At 32.6% G+C, this 26,529-nt stretch overlaps 1 protein-coding gene and 1 non-coding gene across 3 annotated transcripts; one reads left to right on the top strand and one right to left on the bottom strand.

Annotated features, from left to right (window-relative positions):
• Positions 1–8,695: 8,695 nt before the first annotated feature.
• On the bottom strand, positions 8,696–9,647 carry LOC114166645 (UPF0098 protein CPn_0877/CP_0992/CPj0877/CpB0906-like). 2 transcript variants are annotated; one of them, XM_028051400.1, is made up of 2 exons: positions 9,148–9,645; positions 8,696–8,914 (listed from the first exon to the last, which is right to left on the bottom strand). In XM_028051400.1, exons 1-2 carry the CDS (start codon positions 9,577–9,579, stop codon positions 8,828–8,830), a joined length of 519 nt encoding a protein of 172 aa, XP_027907201.1. In that variant the 5' UTR covers positions 9,580–9,645; the 3' UTR covers positions 8,696–8,827. The 2 variants fall into 2 exon arrangements, with proteins under 2 accessions (XP_027907201.1, XP_027907202.1); XM_028051401.1 differs by having other exon boundaries at positions 8,726–8,902; positions 9,148–9,647.
• Positions 9,648–17,336: 7,689 nt separating this feature from the next.
• Positions 17,337–17,408, top strand: TRNAT-UGU. Its single transcript has one exon. It is a non-coding gene; the product is annotated as a tRNA-Thr (tRNA).
• Positions 17,409–26,529: the final 9,121 nt, after the last annotated feature.

Raw genomic sequence — 26,529 nt, 5'->3', positions numbered from 1 at the left:
AATGGACTGATAATAAATGAGGTTTTCATTTCATAATTGTTTAATTCTTTTTATTTATTTAGTAATATCCTACCGGGATATTACAGAGGCAACTTCTAAACCTGCATAACCACTTGAATCTTCACAGCCAACTTCTGAATCTTCACAGCCACCTTAAGAATTTTCACAACCAACATCTCAATGTACTCAACCCAAATTTGAAGCTGAACCTGTAGTAATAATCCCCAAAAACGAAGACAATCAAACCACTATTTGTTTGTGGATGCTATAGGTAAATTTAACATTGTGTTAATGTTTTCAATTAATAAGTTCCCATTACTGTATTTGGTTTTTATAGATGAAGGTGAAGTTAGTAAAAATCTTAAGGTCAAGGTTAAGAATGTTCACAACTTGCCAAATGGATTACATTTGATCGTGAATTATGATGATAAATATCAAGAAATTGGATAAGTATATGGTCTTCTTGATGAATTGTGTGGGCAACTAGTAACAAATTGTATATTGTTCCCTATAAGTTTTGATAGGTGGTCATCAGTGCCAGATACTTACAAGGACAAAGTGTGGGAAACTTTAAAGGAAATTAAACATCTCTTTTGTTATTTATTCTACTAAATATAAATTAGAAATATGGATTAACATTTGAATTACTTGAAGCCTCGATTTTGTTTCAAGATAAATAAGGACTTGGCAAACATAGATGTTATGCCTAGAATTTGAAAACTATGGAAGGTGTAACATCCCGACCGAATATTACGAATTTAATTAATAAAATAAAGAAATAATAATTTAATGTCAATTAGTAAAACTTCATTTACAAAAAACACGGGAAATTTAGAACTTTTATTACTTTCAATAATAAAACCAAAATCCATAAGTATAAGTAAGATCGTAATTATCCAAAAGTCCAATAATATCCATAATTCCAATTTATTTGAAATCATAAAACTACAAAAAGCTCTGATAAAAATCTCCCAAGATTAGCCCTGCTCCGGCTCTACGCCTCACCAGTCCCACCTGCAACATCATCTGCTCATGTATACCGCGTATACGATTATCGCCACACACAAGTAGATAGGGTGAGCTAAAAAAATAACCATATATTTTTATAGCACACACACACACACACACACACACACATATATATATATATATATATATATATATATATCACACAATCACACAAAAGGAATTCCATCCTTTGATTTCATACCACCTGGCCAAAACCATGTTAATTGTGTTCTACGTCTTCTAGTGACTACCTCAAGATGTCTTGCTGCCATACTTATCGGCCACAACGGATAGAGCACGTGCGGAAACCATGCTACAGATGACACACCGTAACGCCAGGTGGAGTTCTCAAATAGGAACATAGTTCGTAACGTCCCAAGACTACCAAACTCGTCAGCTAATCACTAAGGAGGGCAGTCCATCTAAACCCATCCGTACTGGATATCAATGCAACTGTAATTTAATTTAGTTCCTTAAGAGTGTAAATGGTGAATAGTTCAAGTCATAAAATAAGTCCCAGAATCATAATTTTGGAGAGAAATAGTCCAGGTGCTAAATGCACCCCTAGTTTTCTTTTTCACACCCCCCGTCTGCAATTGGGCTATCTATTTCTGAAAAGGAATATTTCTAGAGCTAAATGGACCTTCAGTTTTCATTTTTTACACCCCCTTCTGCAATTGGGTCATAATTTCTGAAAAGGGATATTTTTGGAGCTAAATGCACCTCCAGTTTTCATTTTCACACCCCTTCTGCAATTAGCCATTTAATTCTGAAAAGGAATATTTTTGGAGCTAAATGCACCTCCAATTTTTATTTTCCACACCCATCCTTGAATTGGGTCCTCTGACTTTGTTCTACACCCCTTCTTTTTACTAATTGACATGTGGCAATCTCTCAATGAACTGTCAAAGAGTCAGAACCTGTCACTTAATCAACCTTAATTAACGATATTTTTTTGCAAACGGTTCCTCTACATGAACCCTAAATGGCATAGAAAGGAAACAATCGTCTAGCGGCAGTTCATCGTCGACCAGATAGTTTCTGGAAATTTCCTGAAATATTAACATAATGGAATAAATTCTCAGGCATAATCATACTAAATATAGCATGCCAATCAGACTTAATCGTAAAATTAACGCATAAAGTTACTCTATTTAGCATTTCAGACTTAAAATAAAATTAATGTGTAAAGTTACTCTATTTAGCATGTCAATTAGATTTAAACATGGAATTAACGCGTAAGGTTACTCTATTTAGCATGCCAATCAAACTTAAAATAAAATTAACGCGTAAAACTCCCCTAACCTGGTTTCCTTGCTTAAAATGCAAATGCTAGAGCTCCCCCTTTGATCACTAATGGTCTCCATAGCACCACCTTAATTTAGCTCCTCTAATTCACTATTTTTCCTTAATTTCATGCACCTTACAATGCTCTCAAAAATCCAGCCTCCAAACCCTTGGTTGCTCATTCATCTAGGGTTTTCTCCACCCTTTCACCTTCATGCCAAAAGTAATTTTAGCAAAAAGGATTAAGTTTTATTTTTTCTATTTTGACTCCTTTTCACTTGTAAAACCTAGAAAATATTTAGAAGTAGAAGTGATATATTAAAAGTTGAAATATTTTATTATTAAAATGCAAAGCTCATAAATAAAAAAATTATTAGACCATCAACTCTCTAAAACTATTTTCTTTTCTTTTTCTCCTCTCAAAATTCCTAATTAACCTATTTATCTTTTTGAAGATCAAAGTTCGTAAAAGAGATCCTTACATAGATTAGAGCAATCCTAGCCTATCACAATCTTTTAATTTTGAGTGAGTTCATCTTCGTCCTTTTTCTTGAGTTAATTTGTAGAAGTTTTGTATGCATGAGTTCTAGGACGGTTGCATGTGGCTCAAAAGGGTTTAAGATGAATCTTTATTTGTCTAATATTGTTAGAGTGTGATGAAGGATTATCTTGTTTCCTTTTAGAGTTATGAATATGGTGAAGTTGTTTAAGAAAGCTTTTTGAAAATTCCCACTGGACATTAAGATAGCATGCTATCTAGATGTGAAGGTTCATTTCTCAAGCTCATGAAAGGAAGAAGAGAGTTGGATTCAAGCTTAAACACACACGGCAATAACAACACTAAAGAGAAAAATGAAAGAAGAAACAATAAAAATGGAAAGCATAGAAGATGAAGAATGGAAGAAGCACGCCACTCATAGGGGGGATCTAAGCCAACCAAGCCCTAGAGATGAGTGATGGTGCCGCCACTTGCAAGCAAGATAAGGCAAAGGTGAGTTCACTTCTAGGAAGGAGAGCTCACGAAAATTGGTGGTTGAATGCACAAAGTTTATAACAAAATGATCAACCCTTTTACAAGACAAGGAGCACCCTTTAAATAGGAGTTCATAAAGGTCCTTTAGAAAATACAAAAACATGAAAAAGGATTAACTAGCAAACCCTAAACCTAATGTGAGAGTGAGTCTTGGCCAAGTGAAGGGAGATGATTAGTGGAGGCATTCCCATGAGGATTCTAGGCCAAAAGAGGAAGGAGACCAAGTGACCTTCTAAGGCATAAACCACAAAGGTAAGAGGAGACAAGGTACATGTCTACTTTTGCTTTTGCTTTATGCTTTTTGCTTTCCTCTCTCTTCCACTTCATCCAAGTGCTCCAATCACCAAGTGTCACCTAGCCATGCTCTACTTTCTCTTAATTACCTACAAAACAAGACAAATAAGGATTAGCATGTTGGTTTAAGTTAATCTAATCTTGGTCAAAGGTCAACTTTGGATCAAAGTCAACAAGTCAACCAAAATAAATCAACTAGAAACCAAGTTAGGGAATTCAAACTAAAGTAATGCAAAACAAAGATAAAGGTGATGGAATAGAAGACTCCCCTCTAGATATGCTTCTAGTGATCCTTCTTGAAGAAGCTTCTAAGGAGGTGGTCACGCCTTCATCAAAGTGTGTTCAAATCATTGATCTAAGTTTTTTGTGTACATGTATAGTATCCTATGAGAGTGGAAGATTTTAAGGCTTGGTTAGGGAAGATAGTATAATTTTCAAGTTTGTATTCTAAGTTAGATTGTTTGACTTGAAAATGCCTTAATCGCAGGTTTTGATAACTACATGAGTATTATGTGTTAATTTATTAGTTAATATTGATGAACACTAAATGAAATTCTTTTGAAAATGAATTGATGTTGACTTGGAGATTGTATGTATATTTGAGTAGAACCTCTTATGATGATCATGTTTTTAATGAGTAAGGGATAAAGATTACTAATACTAGATGAAAAAGGATTGATCTAAAAGTTTTGTGTTAAGCGAGTTGTTGAATCATTTTATATATCAATTTAGTCAAATTATTTTATCTAAAAGCATTTTTGAACTAAATGTATTTTTAATATGAGAAAGAAGTAGAGTTGCCTAGATAGACCAATGAGATTATTTGATATATTTGTTATTAATTTTTTTGAATTTCTCTTTGTACTTTGTTGTTGGGAAAGTCAATTCTCTTGTTTAACCAAATTTATTTGAGAAAATTTTGAAAAGTTCAAAGGGCATTAGTCGTTGAGTGAGCTAGTATTTAGTGGATGAGTATACCTCTAAAGGTAACTAATTGAGCAAGTGAAAACATAAGACGTGTAAGCCTTGGTTTTCAAAAATTCCCAACTTTGTCTTATTAGGCGAGCTTATCCTGAGTGAGAAAAGAAGATTTTGAGTGAATAACTTGATTTTTGAATCTTTTGAAAATGTTTGATATGTGAGGTTAAATAGAGTCGGAGTATAGAATCATAATCTATTACATTATTTTTGTGGGTGTCTATGATTGTATAGAATAAAGTTGTTGAGCCATAATTTATTTTTTGTGTGGTGTGTGACAGAGTAAAAGTAGTGTTTAACCATAATGTATTATTTTATATGGATGTGAAACTGAGCAAAATTAGGATTTAGTTACAATATATTATGAATTGTTAATTTGATATATAGGTGATATGAATGTAATTATTTTAAAAAACAATATTGTGTTGTATAATATATATATATATATATATATATATATATATATATATATAATAACATTTTCTGACTTTATTAATATTAAACTTACATATAAGAAAATAATAAAAATTAATACCGATTTCTATAATTTAAAGTGTAATAAAATAATGAAAATTATTAGAGATTTCTATAATTTAGAGTGTAATATAAAAGATAATTGTATCTAGTAAATTATAAAGAATTTAACTTATATCATATAAGGAAAACTTAATTTTAGTTTTTGAAATGTAACTGTCTATGAACAAATTATTATAAAATAAATAAACACTACTACAAATTCTCATATTACATGGGAATTTTCTTGCAAATTTGTTAAAAAAATTTGCAAGAAAAGGCTTTTCCTTGCTGTTTTTTCTAAGAATTTTAATCGGTAGGTAATTCCTTTGTGGATAATTATTTCCTACGTAATTATAAAATTCGCAAGTATTTCTTACAAAATTTGTTGTGAAAAGTGTTTTATATAAAATATTTTGCAAAAAAATTGGCAGCAATTTTCTGCAAATTTTTCTTTTTATAAAAAAATTTATAAGTATTTTCTACAAAAAAAAATTCAAAATAAAATTGGCAGAAAATATGAGTTTTTTTAGTACTGAAATGGTTATATGATAGATGTAAAGTCAGAGTTTAAAGTTAATTGTTAAGGATTATTAATATTTTTATTTTTAAATAATACTAATTAGCTAATGAAATGTAATGAGAAAAGGTCTAATTGTGAATATTTGACTTTATGTACTTTTACTTTTAAAAGGTATGTTCGTTTATTTTGTTTGTATGGTTTATGTTTTCTTAAATATGTCATAATCATATTTTATTCGAAATTAAATAATATTCCAAATAAAAGCCTTTAATATTTATAAATTAATGAACTATATATAACTAATATTATATATATATATATAATATAATATAATTATAATTTAACGATTAAAAAGGGACAATAACATCTTTTTATTATTTTGTAATTATAATTTTTGTAACGTCCCAATAAAATAGATAAATCCAATTTAATGAAACGTCACATACATAATTATCCAGAGAGTACAGAATTGGGATATAAAGTACACAATATCCCAAACATATTCATAACAAAAGAAAAAAGACGCCACCTTGCCTAACATGAGTACGATAGTTCAAAAGTAGCACAAGTTCTTATCCAGAACAATAGAAATCTAACTAATAAGATTCTTTTAGCTGCGGCCCCATAGTGAGCCCAACACCCATCCATAGACATCAAGCTGCAGCATCCCTATTATCATTACCACTGCTAGGGGTTCTCACATCTGGTCACATCAATAAAATCGATGATCATCGCAAAGGAGTAAACCACACACAATCATATAAACAAGCAAAGGGTAACATACGAGTTCATAGTCAAGCATAATTAGCATACATCCACATAAGAAGTATCAAACTACATAAGACACCAAAACTTGACTATCCGGATACATACGATGAGGCACCACCACCAAACTTTGGAATTACGTCCTAGCAGCGAGGCATCACCACGAGGCCTTCGCGGAATTACATCCTTACATGAGGCACCACCACGAGGCCTTCGTGAAATTACGTCCTGACCTTGAGGCACCACCACGTTACCCTCGTGGAATTACGCCCTGTCGATGAGGCACCACCATGAACTCCCCGTAGGAGGGTCCACGAGATTACGTCCATTAGGCGAGAGGAACCCCTCGCTCAAGCTACCTGCTCTCGCTTGGGAACTGCAACAGGGAGCACGTCAAGGTCTCGCTCAAGCTAGCCCAACTCGCTCAGGCAAGACTGCTCTCGCTTAGGAGAGTGGCCTTCGCTTAGACGAGCCCTCGAAATAGAGGGGAGTGAGCTACTGTTGTTCTCGCTCAGGCGAGAGCTCCTTGCTTAAGCGAGAGCTTTCGTTTTGAGCGACCAACCTGCTTGCCTAGACGAGTTCAGCAGAGCTCACCACTCTCTCTCGCGCAGAATCATGTCCACATCATTATAGTAGTACAAACCACGCATTTTCATACAACTAATAATACATACCAACCATCCAGTACATAGAATCAACCGAACATGCATCTAAAATGTAAAAACAGTAAAGCCCTAGCTTCCCTTACCTGGAAAGAGGCTAATAACAGATTGTGAACTTAAGCCAAAGAACCCATCAGCTCCAAGAGTAGGGTTACGAACTCGAACAACGACACAGAGAGAATAACAGGGTTACTACTGTGAATCCTAACCGAAACCACAAAAACAAACTTAGAAAGGAGGGAGTACGATTCAAGGACCAACTTACGAGAGACGAGGTGGACTTTTGAGCTAGCACGAACAAGAGGGAACCAAACCCTAGCAGAGCTTCTGTTGATAGGGAAAGGGAGAGAATAAGGTCCTGTTTTTCGAAAGAATGGCAGAAATGAGAGGGGTTAGGCTGCCTTAGACCCAACAGATAGGGCTAGGCCCCTTTAAATTTTAAAGCAGAAAAAGAGGGTTTTACAATTTAAGTTTTCTTTTTTCCATTTTCTTTACTCTATTTATTATGTTTTTTATTTAGGTTAAATTAATATTTTGGTCCTTCTATTTATCAAGTAGTATCAATTTGATTCTTAAATTTTTGTGTGTTTCAATTTGGTCATTTTAAAAAAAAAAATTATTCAATTTGATCATTAGCGTTAATTTGACTACACAGTGTTAAAGTTAATGTTATGTATCATAGTTTTTTTTTAATTTTTTTAATATTTTTAATATTTTTAATATTTTTTAATTTTTTACACATGTCATTTTACAGTCGCATCATATATCAAAATAATTTAATTGGATCTTAATATTTGTTTTTAGTTTAAATTTAGTTTCAAATTTTATAAAAATAAAGCAATATTGTCCTTCTTAAACTGAAACTTAATTTACTTTTGGTATAAATTTTGTGGTCATATTTTTATTAAAACTAACGTTTTTATTAAATATTTCTAAAAATATATTTTTAAATTAATTTTAAATTTTATATAAAATTTGAAATTTGAAATTAAAATTTAATTCTAAAACATATATTTTTAAATTAATTTTAAATTTTATACAAAATTTGAAATTTAAAATTAAAATTTAATTCTAAAAATTATGTAACAAGTTATTTGAATTTTAATCTTTACTAAAACTTTTATACAAAGATAAACTTGTATAATATACAAAAGACATATAATATTGACTTTAACTTTAATAAAGTTTTGGTTAAAATTGACGAGAATCAAATTTAAGACAAGAAAACAAAAACCCGGACTCCAATTTGACACTTGACAAATACAAGAACAAAAGAGTAATTTAATTTATTTTGTTATTATTTTCCGTTGGCTAAAGAGAAATCAGAATCTTTTAGTTTGTACGAAGCAATTCCTTCCAAGAAACTAAACGTAAGAGATAATTTTAACAATATGAATTGATAATGTTTAAAACTTGAAAGAGAAAAAAATGATATCATACATTTTATAAACAATAGTTAAATTTCCTTTCTAGTCCGTCTCATTGAGGATATTATAAAAGTTCAAATGAATGTGAAGAAAAAATTATAACAAGTGGTATTGCGCAACACAGACTATAAATACTGAATTAGTTTAAGTTTACTGAAATATAAACACAGTCTAATTAATTTTTCAAGCTCAATGAAGATTCATATAATAAAAAGGAAAAGAAAAACTTTATTTAGCTAATTTATATATTTATTTATATATAAATGCTGTATCAATACATGTAACCGTTGTTTTTGATGAATTTTGATATCACCAAATTAAGATCTCAGTGCATCGGCTAGAAAGTAGCCGTAAAAACTGCTTCTCCTACTACATGCCCAGCTATTGCATCCAAAAGCTTCGTCTTCGTCACCTGCAAAATCACCTGCAAAATGTTTTGAAAAAGTCCTTCATATTTACTACGAATAGAAATCTACTTTCTCGTGACAAATATAATTATGCTTTCTTTTAAAAGTATATAAATTCAATTAATTATGGTTTAAATTATTTTCCCTTGTTTATTTGTTTACTTATTTTTCCTTTTTTTTTTCTCTTCGTCCATTTTTTTCACTTTACAAAAAGGATGATAAATAATAAAATGATACTTGAATTTTATACCTGATTATCGAAGTGCATGTGATCATCGAGGGCATAGAGTCTGAACTCAAACCTATCCTCATAGTTAGGAACTTTGGGACCTCGCCAAACACGTACGTTCCAATCGTTAACCCCTTCTTCAATGTTCTCATACTCTCCACCCAGTTCCTCCTTCTTCCCAGAGAACCCTTCAGGAAGTCCTTTAACGCTCACCGGAATGTTCACCACCACCCAGTGGGCGGGAGCCACCGGGTGACCCGTCGGATCCACCGCATCAATGTCCTGCACCACAAGGGCCATGCTCTTGGTTTTGGGAGGCACGTTGTGCCACTCCAGTGGGGGAGAAATGTTCCACTTTGAGCCAAGACCTTCTTGGGTGCAGTATCTGGGTAGTTTTCTGTTCCCTTCCTTGTCAATTGCTGGTGAAACCAACCTGAATTCGGTGCTGGCCATGGATAAAGTTAAAGACTCTTGCTAGGGTTTTGGTGTGTGAAGTGTTTGTGTAGTGGTGAATTTATTGTCTCTGTTAAGTAAGTTAAGGTTTAGGGAAGTCATGGTGAAGTGTGATTGCGGTGGAACATGTGTCATGCCATGAAGAAGAGGTAGAGTATGGGTTTGACACGTTTGACAACATGAAGCGGTTTGGCTTAATCATGATAGAAGTAGAAGCAATTTATATTAATATTTGAGAAACGGCAAGTTAGGGACGATTTGATTATTAAATATAAATTAAGTGACTTATTATCAGATAAGAAAAAAATAATAATTTATTGAATTAAGATGTATTTTATTGAACGTGGCAATTAAAGGTCTAATTATCACTTTGTTCTTAATATTTGTTAAAATTAGTTGATGTATTTTTTTTAATTTCTTTTATTCAATCGTACTTTTCATTTTTGTTAAAAATAGTTGTGTTTTATTTCATTAAATTTGTGTGAACATTGTTTAGAGAACGTCCCAATTAATCACTGAAATAGCGACAAGATGCTTTGTTAGTTAAATTAGTTTGTATAGCGACTGAAAACATTGGTAACAAGAAATTAGTTGCTATAATAAAATAAATTATTAGATTTAACCTTTGAATTAGTCAGCAAATAAAATGATTTTGTAGTGACTTAATTTATTCTTTTGGCTAAATAGTGATTGAGGGCATTTCGGTGATAAATTAGTGACTGAATGAGTTTTGGTGACTAGATGATATTTGTATGCTTGCCTATAAAAAGTGTGAGCTTATTTATTAAAATATGGTCTAAAATAAATTACAAAAAAATTAATCTTCACTAAAAAAAATCATGTATATGTAAATGCAAAACAGTAAAACTTTCATCTATATGAAAACTAAAAGGCGAAAAAACTAAAATAAAAAAAAAAACATAATATTTCATTTCCTTCCATGAGAACTAAAAAAACACTAACTTTTCATTTTCCTCTTTTCAAAAGCTAAGCTAAAATGGTGGAACCTAAGAGCTTGAAAATGCATAGACTTAACATTGTGGTCGCTATCACCGTTCACTGTGGTCATTGTCAAGGTGGTCACTGTCAACATTGTCCTCCCCGTGGTTGTTGTCAACATGGTTGTCCTCCCCGTGGTTGTCACCAACATGGTTGTTGTTACCATGATTGTCATCAATGTAGTTTCTGTCACTGTGGTTGCTTGTTGGAAGGCATAAGCTTTTTCACTAGTGTCGTCGTCTCATTGTCATTGGCCTTATCCTTCAAGGCAGGTTTTCATTGCCTCTTCATGAACTACTTCTTCACCTCTTCGAGGCAACTCTATGATGTCCCACTCAATGTATTTTGCTTGGAAAAAATCATATCTACCCCCATTTGGAAGCTTTTCATGATTACATGTATCCAACAAATTAATTTCAGCTTTTGACAAAATTGCTTTTCTTTGTCGTCAACATGGTTGTTGTCACTATGGTTGCCATCAATGTGGTTTCACCGTGGTTGCTTATTGGAAATCGAAAGCTTTTTCACCAATATCGTTGTCTCATCGTCGTTGGCCCTATTCTTCAAGGCAGGTTTTCATTATTGCCTCTTCGTGAACTCCTTCTTCATCTCTTCCAGGCAGCTCTAAGATGTCCCACTCAACGTATTTTGCTTGGTAAAATCATATCTACCCCCACTTGGAAGCTTTTCATGATTACATGTATCCAACAAATTGATTTTAGCTTTTGACAAAAATGGCTTTTCTTTGATTTTCAACGAAATAAAATCTTATCTGTATGTATTACACTGAACTTGAGATGATAGGTATTATGGTCACAGTTAGGTGTGTTATTGTTGAGATTAAATTGTTCTCAAAGTTATATGTGAGTGTTGGAATTAATAGTCTCTATGGCCACGCAGTAGCATAATCTAGTGGTGGCCTTGACCTGCCCGTCAATTAGACAACAAGCACAAAGAGAGGAGGAGTTAGCACAATCATTATTGGTTCTCATGTGAGTCTTCACCAAAGTTCCACATCGAGTAATATGAAGAAAAGAGTAGTAGAAAAATATTATGAAAATAAATAGTTGCTTTTGGAATTGTCACAAGTCAATAGGTCTCTCGAGTGTATGGGAGCTTGCGTAGTTGTGTGTCATTGGAAGGTTTGCATTTTTTGCTAGATAAAATTGCACTATGAAAGGTTTGGAGTTTTGGTCCATAAGAAATTGTACTTGAGTGATAATACTTTTTGTTGAGTATTTATGGATGTAGGCCTTGAGGTGTCAAACCACGTTAAATTTCCTGTGTGTTTTTATTTATATTTTTATGCTTTTATTTATGGGTGTGCTTCTGCTGGGAGATATTATTTTCTTAGTGCGTGATTTCCCTACGGTCACAGCGTCATATTTTAGCTCTTCAAGTATGTCTTGACAATTTTAGAACATGTATCTCATCACCCATCGAGTAATCTTTCTTTCATTTGTAATATATTATAATATAATATGATATAGGTGTTTTAGGAAGAAATTGAAGAGCTTGAACTTGAGACTAATCATTCACTTCAATGTGTCATTATACTACCACTTAAATGTTGTGACTTTACAAATGATGTTAGAATCAATTTAATGAAAGATACCACAATAATTGTTTTATAACAAATATGAGGACTATTAGAATTGATGAGTTCCCTTTGATGTGGTGGAGTGAAAGAAACCCATGGTTGCAATGGAAATCAGTGGAAATGAGAATGGAGACAAGTTTTAGAGGCTCTTGTAGCAACAATGTGGAGTGGTGAAAGATGAAAGACTAGGAATATAAGGCTACTCTAGAGGAAGGTGGCTAGAGGAGACTAGGGAGAATCCTAGCTAGTTGTGACTCTCACTTAGGCAAATGCATGGAGTTATCTCAACATAGGTTCATTTATCATTCAAATCAAGAGTAAAGTTTTGCAAGGCATGAAGGCTCTTACTTATTGTCAAGATTCCTCCTAAATGAAACGCACATGCACTTTGAAATGAGATGCAAATATGCAAGCCTATGCATAGGATACATGTTCAAGGAACTTTCTTGGCCAAGCTTTCAAATGAGCTTTAGAGGTGGCCCAATTTGGAAGCTAAAGGGAAATATATGTTGGCCCTTTATTGGAAAACAATGGCTTAACATTTGGCCCAAAGTAAATATATGTTACTGCTCCTCTTAAAGTCCATCATATCTTCACATCTTCTTTGGTCCATGAGAAGAGCATATGAAGCTCATTAAGCCTATTGGGATCTAAGCCCTATTAAATCTTCTTCATCATACTTCTTGTGATTGGGATTTTGGATGGGCTTGAGCCTGGATTGGAGCTTGGGCCTCAAAGTTCGCCTAGGCCTGATTCATCATCTCCTCCCCTTTGGAAAAGATTTGTCCTAAAATCTTGATGCTCATCATGATCCATTATACCTAGAAAAGGAATCAAGTCAGTCACATTGAAAATGGAATGAACACCATATTCAAAAGGAAGATCTAATTGATATGCATTGTCATTTATCTTCCTTATGATTTGAAAAGAACCATCACCATGGGGATTTAGCTTGGACTTGTGTAAATGAGGAAACCTTTCTTTGCGTAAGTGCTACCAAACTAAATCACCTTCATTGAAAATCCTAGCTTTCTTGCCTTTGTTGTTGTACTTGACATGTTTGTGAATTTGAAATTGAATTTGGTTTCGCACATTTTCATGTAAATCTCTAATGAAATTGGATTTAGACCCATTCTTTATGAATAAAGTCAAAAGAAGTTGGAAGAGGTATTAAATCCAAAGATGTGATAAGATTGAAACCATAGACAACTTCAAAAGGAGAAAGGTTGGTGGTGCGATGGACCACATGGTTTTAGGCAAATTTAATGTGAGGAAGATACTCATCCCAATATTTATGATTGCCTTTCAATACTATCCTTAACAATGTGGATAAAGATTTATTTACTACTTCAGTTTGCCTATCAGTTTGTGGGTGACAAGTAGTAGAAATTTAAGCTTAGTCTCAAGTCGTGACCATAAGATTCTCCAAAAGTGACCAAGGAACTTAGTATCTCTATTCCACATAATTGTCTTTGGAAAACCATGAAGATGAACAACTTCTTTGAAGAAAAGTTTTGCAATATTGCGAACATCATCTACTTTGCGACAAGGTATAAAATGAGTCATTTTAAAAAAAATGATGCACTATCACAAAGATAGGGTTGAAGATGATGTTCTCACTTCTCGCTTGAACGAGGTTAACATCGTCTTTACCAAGGAGATTTGGGCCTCCATTGTTGGCTTCCGGCCAGGTGGCCTCCCTACCCATTGTGTTCTTCCTGGGGCAAATCGTTTGGACATCTATCAATCGTGTTTGAGGGATTCCCCTACAAAGCGTGATTACAATATTTTCAGGGTCTACGAGATGAAGAAGAATGAACGGGTACTCGCTTTCATCATTGCCTGGATTCTGGTTCCTCGTAATGGCAATCATGCTCAACTCACGACGAAGGATGTTTTTCTCCTCCATGCCTTCAAATCAAACCTTCTCATCGATTGGTCCAAAGTGGTCACTAATACCATCCAAAAGGCTCTCAAGCTCCCCTATTATCCTCTACCTTACGGTGTCTTCCTGTGCAAAGTATTTGAACATTATAATGTTCATTTCTCTAGGGAAACCTCTCACGGCTAAAACCACACCAGTCTGATTGGAGCAAACGCTCTTCACCACATGGGCCTGGCCTTTAGGGCAAACACCTGGGCGTTCAAGGATGAACCTGAGGAAGACCCATGTGGCACTGCAAAACCTTCCTCTGCTGTCGCTTCCCATACTGCCTATGAGCAAGACATGCTGCGAATGGTCACCACTCTTCTTGATCACCATCAAACCTGGATGGCCAAGATGGACTCCATTGAGAAACAACTGTCCTCCGTTCAAGAATAGTTGGCTCTGCTCAATACTGTTCGTCAACCTCCAAATCCAGCTGATGTTTTTGACTCTGCAAAAGGCACTGAGAGTGAGACATACATGGATGCCACTAATGACGAATAGCTTTGTCCTATCCTTACACACCCACTTTTGTTTAACCTCCTTTAGGCTAACCTTTTTTTTGTGCCCCTTTAGCTTTTGCTTGGATTTCTTCCTAGTGAGGTGGTGTACGTTTTGCTTGGCCTCCCTTAGTTCTTACCTGGCTAATCCTTTCCCTCTTGTATGTACTTAATGTAAACTCTAATATTCTCGTTGCTGGCTCTATTTATCCATCCCATTGGTCTTGGTTTCTACTTGCTCTTGGTTGATGTTTATTTTATTTGTTGCATGTATACACTTCCATTAATTTCTACACTACTAACTTACACTACTATTGCACCATTTAAATGTTGATTTGCCTTATGATTGTATGCAATCTGTTGTTAACACTGTGCTACTGATTTCACATGCTACATTGTTCCCATTGCCATCCTCTGTATTGTTCATCTATGATAGCTACGGTCTATGCTAGTTTCGTTGTGTTACACACCCCTGTTCTTTTTGCTAATGTCCAAAGGGGGAGAAAGAAAGAAAGTCTTGTCTCTGTGTTGCAAGACACATTATGTTGCTATGTTGCAGGACATATTTTGGCCATCATAAAAAAAGGGAGATTGTTGAAAGGGGGAGTTGTTTCAACTCAAGTGAAGATGGTTTTGATGATGTCCAAGGCTACACATCATGTGCATTACTAGATTAGGATTAGTCCTGCTTTCCTAGCTTGTGCATTAGATGTTGCAGATCAAAAATTACATGTAAAACAAGCTTACATTGAATTGTATCAACCATCAAACTCTTGAATATGAACTCGTAAATAAATTAGCTACTTAACTAATAGATTAGATGAGGGCACTGCACTAATGCAGTGAAAATACACTCACGTTAATCTATTAGGTAAATGCCCAATCTATTAGTCACTACATCAGAATTCTTGTATAAAAACAGGTTTTGAAATGAATTTTGAGAGAGAGAGAGAGAAAACTAACTGAAAAACTGAGAAACATCTTTCAAGACTGTTTTTCTGAGATCTACAGAGTTCTTGTGCGTTCTTGAGAGATATTCAAGTGAACCTTCAAGAAGTTTGATGATGGATTCAACCTTGATAGGTCAAACTTGGATCTAGAAATCAAGTAACAAATCTGCACAACTACTAGGTGTATTCATTCCTTGTTTCTTCTCTTATTGTATTTCTGTTACAGATTGATTCATCGTGTAAAGTGAAGGTATAAGTGCAATTTGTGGATGCATTGCATCTAGGGGGAGTTCTTGATTTGTAGATCAAGCTCCCTAGTCTTTAGGGTCTTGAATTATATAGATGCTCTTGTAATTCTTGAATCTCTATTGATTTAGTGGAATCCTCCTAAATGGGTTACTTAGGAGAAGACTGGACGTAGATTCATCTTGAATCGAACCAGTATAAATTTTTGTGTTCTTTGTTTCTCTCTTCCTTTACACCTTTCTTGATTGCTTTACACAGTTCATTAACACAGAATTGTAAAACTGGTCAATTGGGTCATAAAGGTTAAAGAAACTTTCAAGATCCAATTAAAATAATTGAAAGATTCAATAACCAATTCAGATCCCTTTCTTGGTTGGGTTATATTAGACAGATCCGTTTTTTAACATTCTTAATATCAAGGGGGAGACTAAGAAGTGTTATACCTAGATGAGTTTGTACTCGTGTAACCTAAATATATTTGTGTACTTGTTGTAACTTGGAGATGTTGGTGTAATTATTATAATAAAAATTTATTTCATTAATGAAATCTCTTTAGTTATTTTTGAGAAAGAATTGGAGAGGTTTTGGTTGAAAAAAAAAACAAAACAAATCAATCCAATTGCATAGTAGTAAAATTAAGGTTTTATAAAACTAGTCATTCATATTATGTCCCTTGTGGTATCATAACATTCAAACAAAAAAAACATGAACCAACAATAGCCGAAATATGGAAACCAACATTTGTATGTAATTCAGAAGCGTGGCTTTCACATGTATATTGAGGATTTATTGTTAATCACCACCCACTTCACTTCCCCCTATAATCATCGCAACTCATTGCATATTTAGCCATATATCTCAATCCAAAATTTATTACCCATTCACACCAATGCGTACTAGTGACTTATGTATCCAACTTGAAAATTTCTTGTTGTGTTTCTTTCCAATTTTTTCAATTTCTCTCTCTACAATAAATTTGATTAACGCAAACTAACCTATCATCATTGTATACCATATTCATTCTAATGCAACTTAATAAAGATTTTGAGCATGGTTTACCTATTATTCTTTCACATGCCACCTCATTGGTTGAATTCATTTATACAAAACCATTATATCTATTGTAGGCCATTATACACTTTTTTCTTTCAAAAAATATCATGTCTTTGTAATATATTATTTGTTTAACCAAATCTACTACAATGTATCTCATCTAAATCTCCTTCTTCATATCAATGTACAAGTAAGGAACAAAATCCTTAATTTGACTTAATTAAGAAAATAAGCCTTTATAGGTCAGTGGTAGAGCGGTCTTGTAAACTCTAGGTCTGTAGTTCAATCCTACATGAAGGCATTTTTCAAATGTTTTTAAATAATACCTCCCACGTCCAATCTAACTTCCATGAAATTTTAATTATTTTCTTGGGAGAAAATGAAATCTAATGAGTTTCAAGTGTAGAAAATGGGTGTATTGGAGTTGCAAATGCAGTATTGGAGTAAACAAAAACCTTAATTTGACTTAGTTAAACAAATAAGCCTTTATAGTTCAGTGGTAGAGCGTCAGTCTTGTAAACTGAAGGTCTGTAGTTCAATCCTGCATGAAGGCATTTTTCAAATGTTTTTAAATAATACCAATCTAACTTCTATGAAATTTTAATTATTTTCTTTGGAGAATATGAAATCTAATGAGTTTGAAGTGTATAAAATGGGTGTATTGGAGTTGCAAACTCAAGATGCATTATTGGAGTAAACAAAAACCTTAATTTGACTTAATTAAACAAATAAGCCTTTATAGCTTAGTGGTAGATTGAAGGTCTGTAGTTCAATCCTGCATGAAGGCATTATTTTAAATGTTTTCCATTTTGGAAAAAATGGAACATCAACTATTGGAAAATATAAGTGTAAATAATTATTTAAATTATAATAGTATTGTATATTTACATTTATACAAAAAAAGAATAATATAGAATTTTTTTTATTTTTAAAAATTAAAAAGAATAAAAATATTTAAAATAAAAATAAAAACAGACCAGGGGCGCATTGACCCGTATTTTTCCTGCCAGTTTGATGGGCTAGGCGGGTCGAACCAATATGGGTTGGTAAGTTGAAAACTCTAATCCGGTCCGCCCTTTTTTTGATAGGTTGGTGGACCGACCTGACTATTTAGGCCACTTTAACACCCCTATGACAAACACTATTATGTTTTGATTATATTTATGTTATTATAACATGTTCACAATTGTAGAATATATGTATCTTAAGACAATATACCCTAATCATAACTTATACTTTTAGAAAGTATTTAATTTTAATCACAATTATATATTATTTTGAACTTTTCGTTTATATGTAATCACTATTCCAAAATGACTCATAAATTATGACAACCACTATCAACAAAAAGACAATGTTAATTTTGTAACTAAATACAAATTTTAAATAACAATTAGTCTAAAATTAATGTTAAAAGTAAAAATAATTTACGAATAATAATTTTTTCTTCAAAGTCAAACTTTTGAAAAATAATGGCGATTACTTATATAGAATCATCATTAAAAGTTGATAATTTTGAAATAATGACATTTTTTTTTAAATCATCACTGTTTCTCTTATATCTTGCCAAAACAATGAAATTTTGAAAATTCATCGTCATTTTTCTTTCGATAGTTTCAATTTATTTTCTTTCTCGCTGTGGACCACTCATGTCCTTATTGATTGCCTATCAGTTGTCTTACCTTTGCGGCGCTACTCTTTGTTTTGTCTTTGGTCATATGCAATGTCAAAATCACTATTGCAACTGTTCTCAACGCACAATAAGAAAAAAACATTTTAGCCACCGAAGAAATTGTTGGCTAACACCCCTAGGCACCGAATCGGCCACTAAAAATAAATAGTGACGAAAACTCTAGTCGCAAAACAGTTAGTCACTGATTTCAAAATCGGTGGCTAAATAGCCACTGAAATTATGGTCGCTAATTGGTCACTAAAAATCAGTGGCTAATAGGAACAAATTTTAATCTAATAAAATTATTTTAGTCATTAATTCGGTCGCAAAGAGGTACTTTTTTCAATTTAAGTAAAATAATATCGATGGCTAAATTGGTTAATAACTAAATCGATGGTTAATACAATAGATAAATTAATGGCTAAACTAGTAGCTAAATCAGTGGATAACAGTGGCTAAATCAACTTGCTTATATTCAATTTTCTACCTACTTATAAATGCTACATATTTAATTATACTAAATAAAAATAACCTTCAATATATAATGTAGCAAAAAGTAGTTTAATACTTGATCCAACATAAAACCAAAATGAAATTAGTTTTAAATACATCTGCAAGTTATAAAAGTCATCATACAATTAAGCTTAACTAATGTTCATGGGGACTACCATCACACATTTCTTCTATTTGACGAACCATTGGAGCTTGGCTGATACTAGAACAAGAGAAGGTGATAAAAAAACTAATTAGTGTGAACTAATATGTCGATACAGTGGGTGCCTAACACATCAAACACAAAAAACTATTGTGGTTCATCCACTACAGGTTATATTAAATCAATTTAATATATAGATTAAAAAAAAGTTTTTGTGGGAAGCTAACTCCTAGTCCGTTGAAGTTGAAAATGGATTTTAAAAAAGGGATAAAAACATGAAGTAGTAATTCTGAAATTGCTTTTCTATTAAGTCACGTTTCTTAGTGGTCATTCTTCCTAAACCCTGCCCTAGGCTAAGTGTTTCTGATATATTCTTTTTATTATAATTATATTTCAAATAATCAAAAGAGAGATAAGTAATCTCAATACATCATAAAAGTTAGACTTGACTCGTTAAGATGAGTAAAGGATAAAATATGTTTTTGGAAATACATTTTCGAATATATAAGAAAGTAATGTAAGATTACTGATGAACTAATCTTAAGTTACTTCTAACTTTTATAATTAATATATTTTCTCCACAAAAATCATTTTTTTTCTTTGAATTGTGTTGTCTAAAGAGTTTTATAACATACATATATATATATATATATATATATATATATATATATATATATATAAAGTAAGTTGCATGCACATATATGAACTTACATTTTTTGCATTCACATGAAAATACGTTATCAAAATTACAGTAAACATCATGCACATGAAAATACTTCATCAAAATTAATTATAAATATAATGACAAGACAAAGCTCTACGAAGTTACAAATAATTAACTAAAAAGCATTATGTTAATCTTGTACATTTTTAGTTTTTGCCATGTGATTGGTTGAATGGTATCCAAAAAAAAGTGTCCCCAAAATCATCTTTGCCAAAATCACCACCATTTCTAGCCAAGACATTATTGACACATCATGTTCTCCAAAGTTTAATTCCCTTGGGCCTTTATCTATAAAGAAAGGCGGTAACAGTATTGGACTCTATTCAAGTTCTAAAAAGATTATGACCCTAAGACACACCATCAAAACTCCTACTCTATAGAGGAAAAAGTCTAAGTCACAAAAATTACAAGAAATTGTTTATTTTCCATAGTAATAAAATAAATAAATTGTATTATTTGAAAATTTGTGAAAGAGAGTGTAACATCCCTTTTGAGATGCCACGTGTAATTTTTTTTCATTTAAAATGTGAAGCACAACCTCCAATACCATCCAATTAAATAAGAATTATTCACAATTATTTTATCCAAAATAACACTTGATAAAAAGAAAAAACTTGTTCAAACCTTCTTTATTCATCGATGTAGATATATAGTTCCTCCTAACAAATAACATAATTTGTCAAAATGAGACTTAATCTCATATCCTTCAAATGCGAACTCAACCACTACACTATTACTTTTTTCTTATTTCATAACCAAAAACAAAAAAACTTTCAAAGGTTAAATTAGAACTCCCCAAAGCTGCCCTACGAGCTCCTCACAGCTAAGTCTCTCCAACTTCATCTACATCAACATATACTTCTGTACAACGTAAGTCATACGATCATCATAGGTGGAAACCACATCCACAAACATGCAAAGGTAAGCTAACCATGTATCACATCACATAATAAGCATATTAACATGTAACTCATGTAGCACATTATAGTGTAACATAACTCATTCATAAAAAATCCACCAACACCACAACTTGAACTCATAAAAATATTACCACCAAGTAATATTAACGGTTTGACACTCTCATAGGAAACCATTATACCTTTCCTGAACACTAAGGCCTCTTAGGAAAGTCCTTTCCCTTGCTTTCCATAGACTTACTAGCAACAACTCCACAAGACTCGAGTAACATTTCAAACCATATAAACCATCACATTTTCTTGTCAATCAACATGCACATTAACATTTTAATAGCATCCACACATTCCAAGCATCCAAGAAAAATATATTACAAATTGCCACATGAATTACAATCAACGTATAAAATATAAGTAATTTATAGGTTAAAATACCTTTTTGGTCCCAATTTTTGTCAAGTTTTTTCAAATAAATCATAATTTTGGTTGTGTTCAAATAGGTCCCAATTTTCGTCAATTTTGTTCAATTGAATCCTTTTTTGCCAACACCGTTTAAATCATTAACGATCATGAACAATGACTGCCACGTGTCACTTTTTAAAATTTTTTTAAAATGTACACGTGTCAACCCAATAGCGTGCCACATGTCACTTCATGGTTTTTTTTTTATTTTTTTTTTAATTTTGTTTTTTTTAATTTTTAAATTTTTTTTAAATGTCCATGTGTAACCCAGTAGCGTGCCACATGTCAAAGTCAATGTTCTATATTCAATTTGGTCCCTATATTTGTTATTTTTGTTCAATTTAGTCTCAATTTTTGTTTAAAATTGACCTATTTTGTCCCTATCAAAGATGTGACCAAATTTAATTTTTATATCAAAGTTATAATGATGTGAATTTTAATATATTATATAAAAATATTTAATAAAAAATGTGAATTTTAATATAAAAATTAAATTTGGTTTTAAAACACTCTTGCAAAACAATTATAAAACCATTTTTAAAATATAAATGCTCTAAATGGAAATACAAGGAATCTAACGCTTTACATCCAACATAAAACAAGTCTCTAACCAATTGTGCTACACACCGTTTTTACAAAATTATCTATTTCTTAATTTAAACATTCCCCTCACGTTCAATTACACTCTTAAAAAATATAATTATTTTTCCTAGGTCTTATAGAGAACAACAGAGAGATGAGTCTCATGGTCAAAATTATAATAGATGAGTTTGGTAAGTCACTCGAATAACTTATATTTTAGGTATAATTACTGAATTGGTACCTGAACTTTTTGGGATTGTTGAATTTGGTACCCAAACTTTAGAAATGTTCAATTTGGTACCCAAAATTTTTAAATGGATTTATTTTAGTACCTTTCGTTAAACACTGCTTAACGCCGTTTGGTTTCTGTTGAGGTGGTACTGTGCAGCAAAGATGTGGCAGAAATAAGGGTTGTGCACGTGAATTTAATGGTAAAAAAAATTTCAAAGTAAATCATAAAATCCAAAATGCGATATTACCATATTGGGAAAAAATTAGGACAGAGTGAAATCCAGATGCAGAAGGTACTAATTTATTCACTAATATCAAATCTCGGTGACATACTTTTCGAATTGTGAAACAAATTTTGATTATGATTTCAAATAAAATATAGGATGTCTCCATGAAACTTTTATAGTCAATTGTCATATGGTACTGAACAATATTTCTTTGTTCTTTTAATTATGCAGTATTTCCCATGAGTTTGTTTCCTTTCATGTTCTACTACCTAATTAACATGGATTCAGTTCTTGCATATAGGAGATAATATTTTCGAATCCAATGCTCCTGATGTTGTAGAATCTCTATTTAAAGCCTTCGGTCCTGCTATGGAATCATGACTTTCTTGGGTAGGAGTTTTAGGAAACCACTACCAAGAATCAACGATGAATCATGAAGACTTAATGTCCTTAATTTCCCTTATGGATTATTCAGTTTCAAAAATCAACCCATCAGATGATGATCCAACTAAAGGTAGCTTGAAGACTAAAATTGACAGATTTAGGAATTATGACCTAAAAGTGTATGGTGCCCTAGGGTCCATGTTGGCAAACATCACTGTTCTGAATCTTTTCTTTCTTGACAGTGGAGACAAGGCTGTTTATCAAGGAATTCAAACTTATTGATGTATCAAGGAGTCTCAACTTCACTGGCTTTGTCGTGTTTCTCAAGAATTCCAGGTAACAACAAAATCTGAATATTGTCTGTTGCTAATCAAACTAATTTTGGGTATTATTTTGAAGAAACTCAATATTACCTGTCTATACTTCAATTTTGACATGATGCATGCTCATGATTGTCTTCGTTGACTTATATTTCTCAGTTATCTTTTGCATAAAAATACAATCTTCATAATGTTTTCCTTTTCTTTCTTTGGTATTGATTTCATAAGTTTTCAGTTTTTCTACAACTATATTTTCTATGGAAAGTGTGAGAATTTTGTTGATACTGATACACGAGCTTTGTTAAATAATATTTATTTAATTGTAGAGTAGAAAAGTGGCTCAAGGGGAATAGAGCAAAGTGAATTGTAGGTAAAGTATATTGATGCACTTATTAGTTTTGCATAAATCACTAGGTGGAAAAAACTCCATCGTCCTTAGGAAAGTTACAGAATAGCACAAGCATGTCAGATTTTACACAATTTCTGCCCTAATTTTTCCTTCTGCACATGGATTTCACTCTACCCTAATTCTTTCCCCAATTTGGTAATAACGCATTTTGGTTTTTATGATTTATTTCGAAATTTTTTTACCACTAAATCCACGTGCACAACCCTTATTTCTATCACATCTCTACTGCACAATGTCACCTCAACAGAAGCCAAACAACGTCAAGTAGTGTTTAATGGAAGGTACTAAAATAAACCCGTTTAAAAATTTTGGGTACCAAATTGAACATTCCTAAAGTTCGAGTACCAAATTGAACAATCCCAAAAAGTTCAGGTACCAAATCAGTAATTATACCTATATTTTAATTTAAGTAGCTTATATGAGGTTCACAAACTTCAATTGTATTATTGCCTTACAAAACCATACACATCAAAGAAAACACATTAACCTAGGCAACAAACAAATGTTAACTAGTTGCCACCTTAACAACTTATTAGAAAACAAAAAACCACAATCTAGCAATCAGTATATCACATAGAATGACAAACATAATGATTCTTTTGATTATCCTCTAGAGAATACGTGATTAAAAGCATATAAGTATAGCACCTTGTCAACAATAGCCTCAAGCGCAAGCACACATTGCATCACAAACTACCCATTCCCATTGAAGCACACACGCGCTCTCGATATTCCATAATCACAAACCAAACAAAAACCCAAAAAACAAAGTAAAATCATATAGTAGTAGCCAAACAAAAACTATATAGTTAAGGGAAAACTTGCATTTCATTAGCTCCACGGGTAAAAGTTCTACAATTATAAAAATAAGAAATTTCATGGGTACATCAAAAGATACACTAAATTGCAATGGAGAAATGAAAAAAAGGATGTTTGGAATGAGAAAAAACATGTGTAAGCAATAAGAAGACACCCCAATGCACTACGGTTGAAATAGAAGTTGTGAATAGTGGTTCAAACCCCATAAGTGATGGAAGCTGTGAGCAGGTGATGGAAGCTGTGAAGGAAAAGGAAAATTAGGATTTAGGATTTGGCACGTTGTGAACAAGTATGATATGAAATGGGATTTAGGGGCAAACTCAAAATCATTTAATTTGGGGTAAGTTTATAATAATTGAGGTAAACACTGAAAATAATTTAGTCACCAAAATACATTTGGTTGCTATTGAAACACTAAAACCATTGTAAGTGAGAAACACATTCGGTCATTATTTAGCCACTGCAACAAATTTTGTCGCTAATAAAAAACTTTATTCGGTGAATAATTTGGTGGCTGTAGCGAACAATTTATTCTAGTTTTCACAATCACCAATTTAGTGACTGAATTGTTGCCACTAATATTTTCGGTCTCTATACAAACAAATAACACAAAGAAGTCACTCAGTCGTTGTTTTGGTGACTAATTTGATACTAATGTGAATCAATTGCTATTTCAGTCACAATTTGGAACAACATAATTTTGGTGACTAATTTCGATGACTAAGTAACTTTTTATAGTAGTGGCATCAAGTACTTCTCTGCACTTTAAAATAACAATTATATATCAACCTATCTTTATTTAAAAAAATAGTATGAAAATGAAAAAAAAATATTGTCGTAACTACTTTAAAATCATTTGTAATGATACATTTACAAAATAATTTATAATGATATGTTTATAAATTATGAATATAAAACTATCTTTAAAAATTGCCTTTAACTATTGTTAAAAGTTTGTATTTACAATAATCATTATAAACTAAATAAAACACATTAATACAACAACAATACAAAGTATTTATTAGACATTAATTTCAAACTTATTATAAAATTATAAGAAATTATAAGAATATGTTTGCCCGGGTACTTTAATCAAATTAATAAATGTTATATATATATATATATATATATATATATATATATATATATATATATATATATATATATATATATATATATATATATATATACACACACACTGGTGGAGCTCTTGGTGCGGAATGGATGAAAGCTCCATGAAGTCGATGTGATCCATGGAAGAGAGTGAAAGCAAGTGTTTAAGGCTCTTGCTAAGCATTAGTTTGAACTAAGGTGTTTGAAGGTTTAGCTTAAGAGAAAGCTAGCGGAAGGTGGCTAGAGGAGATGATTCAATCCTTTGGCAAAGGAGAATCTCAAATGCAATAGGGTGGAGTACTCTCAACACTATGCTTCTATTACAAAATTCAAGAGTGATTACAATAGCCTAAAATTTAGGCTTTTATATGAAAGCAAATACACATAAGCACTCTTAGCCCTTGGATGAGAATGACCTTCAATCTTGGCTGTGAAAGATGGCTTGGAGAAGGAGGAAGGCTCACGACCATTGTATGATGGCTTGGAAAAGGAGGAAGCATTCTTAACCCTTGGATGCATTGGATCCATGAGGTGTAGGAAGGAGTGTTGACTTCCACTTAATCCACCTTGGACTTTTGATAGCTCATGGCCAAATCTCTTATTGGGCTTAGTCAAGCCCAATTTTAGCAATTCAAGTACACATTGTTTGACTTACTATTCTAGAAAACAAGGCCTAAACAATGGGCCAATCTTATTGATATTCTATTGCTCTTTGATACACCTCTTCAAATCTTCACATCTTCTATGGCCCATGTGAAGAGTGTGAGAAGCTCATGTGGGTTTAAGCCATCTTGGATGAAGCCTAATTGGATCTTTTTTAGCATGCCCCTTGTTATTGGGCCTCTTTGTGGGCTTTGGGATTAAAATGCATGTAGGACATGGATTGAGCCTTGAGCATGATTTGGGCCTAGGCGTTGGCCCAAGCTATATGCCTTTAAGGCTCACAGCAACCAATTTTGAGGTTCCACCAGGATAAAAAATAAACCTACAATAGTCATCAAACAAAATTATAATGAAATCATAATGACCATGCAGTAGAATTGATTGTGCAATGTGTGAAAATGGGCTTATAAAATTGGAAAAAGTTGGTATTAGGCCCACTTCACAAAAAGAGTGTATTACAGTTTGACTTAGATGATTTTTTAAAAGAATTTTAAATTCAA

Source organism: Vigna unguiculata, chromosome 10 (assembly GCF_004118075.2).
Source record: "Vigna unguiculata cultivar IT97K-499-35 chromosome 10, ASM411807v1, whole genome shotgun sequence".
In the NCBI taxonomy this organism is placed as follows: domain Eukaryota; kingdom Viridiplantae; phylum Streptophyta; class Magnoliopsida; order Fabales; family Fabaceae; genus Vigna; species Vigna unguiculata.
This window is presented reverse-complemented; position numbering and strand designations above follow the sequence as displayed.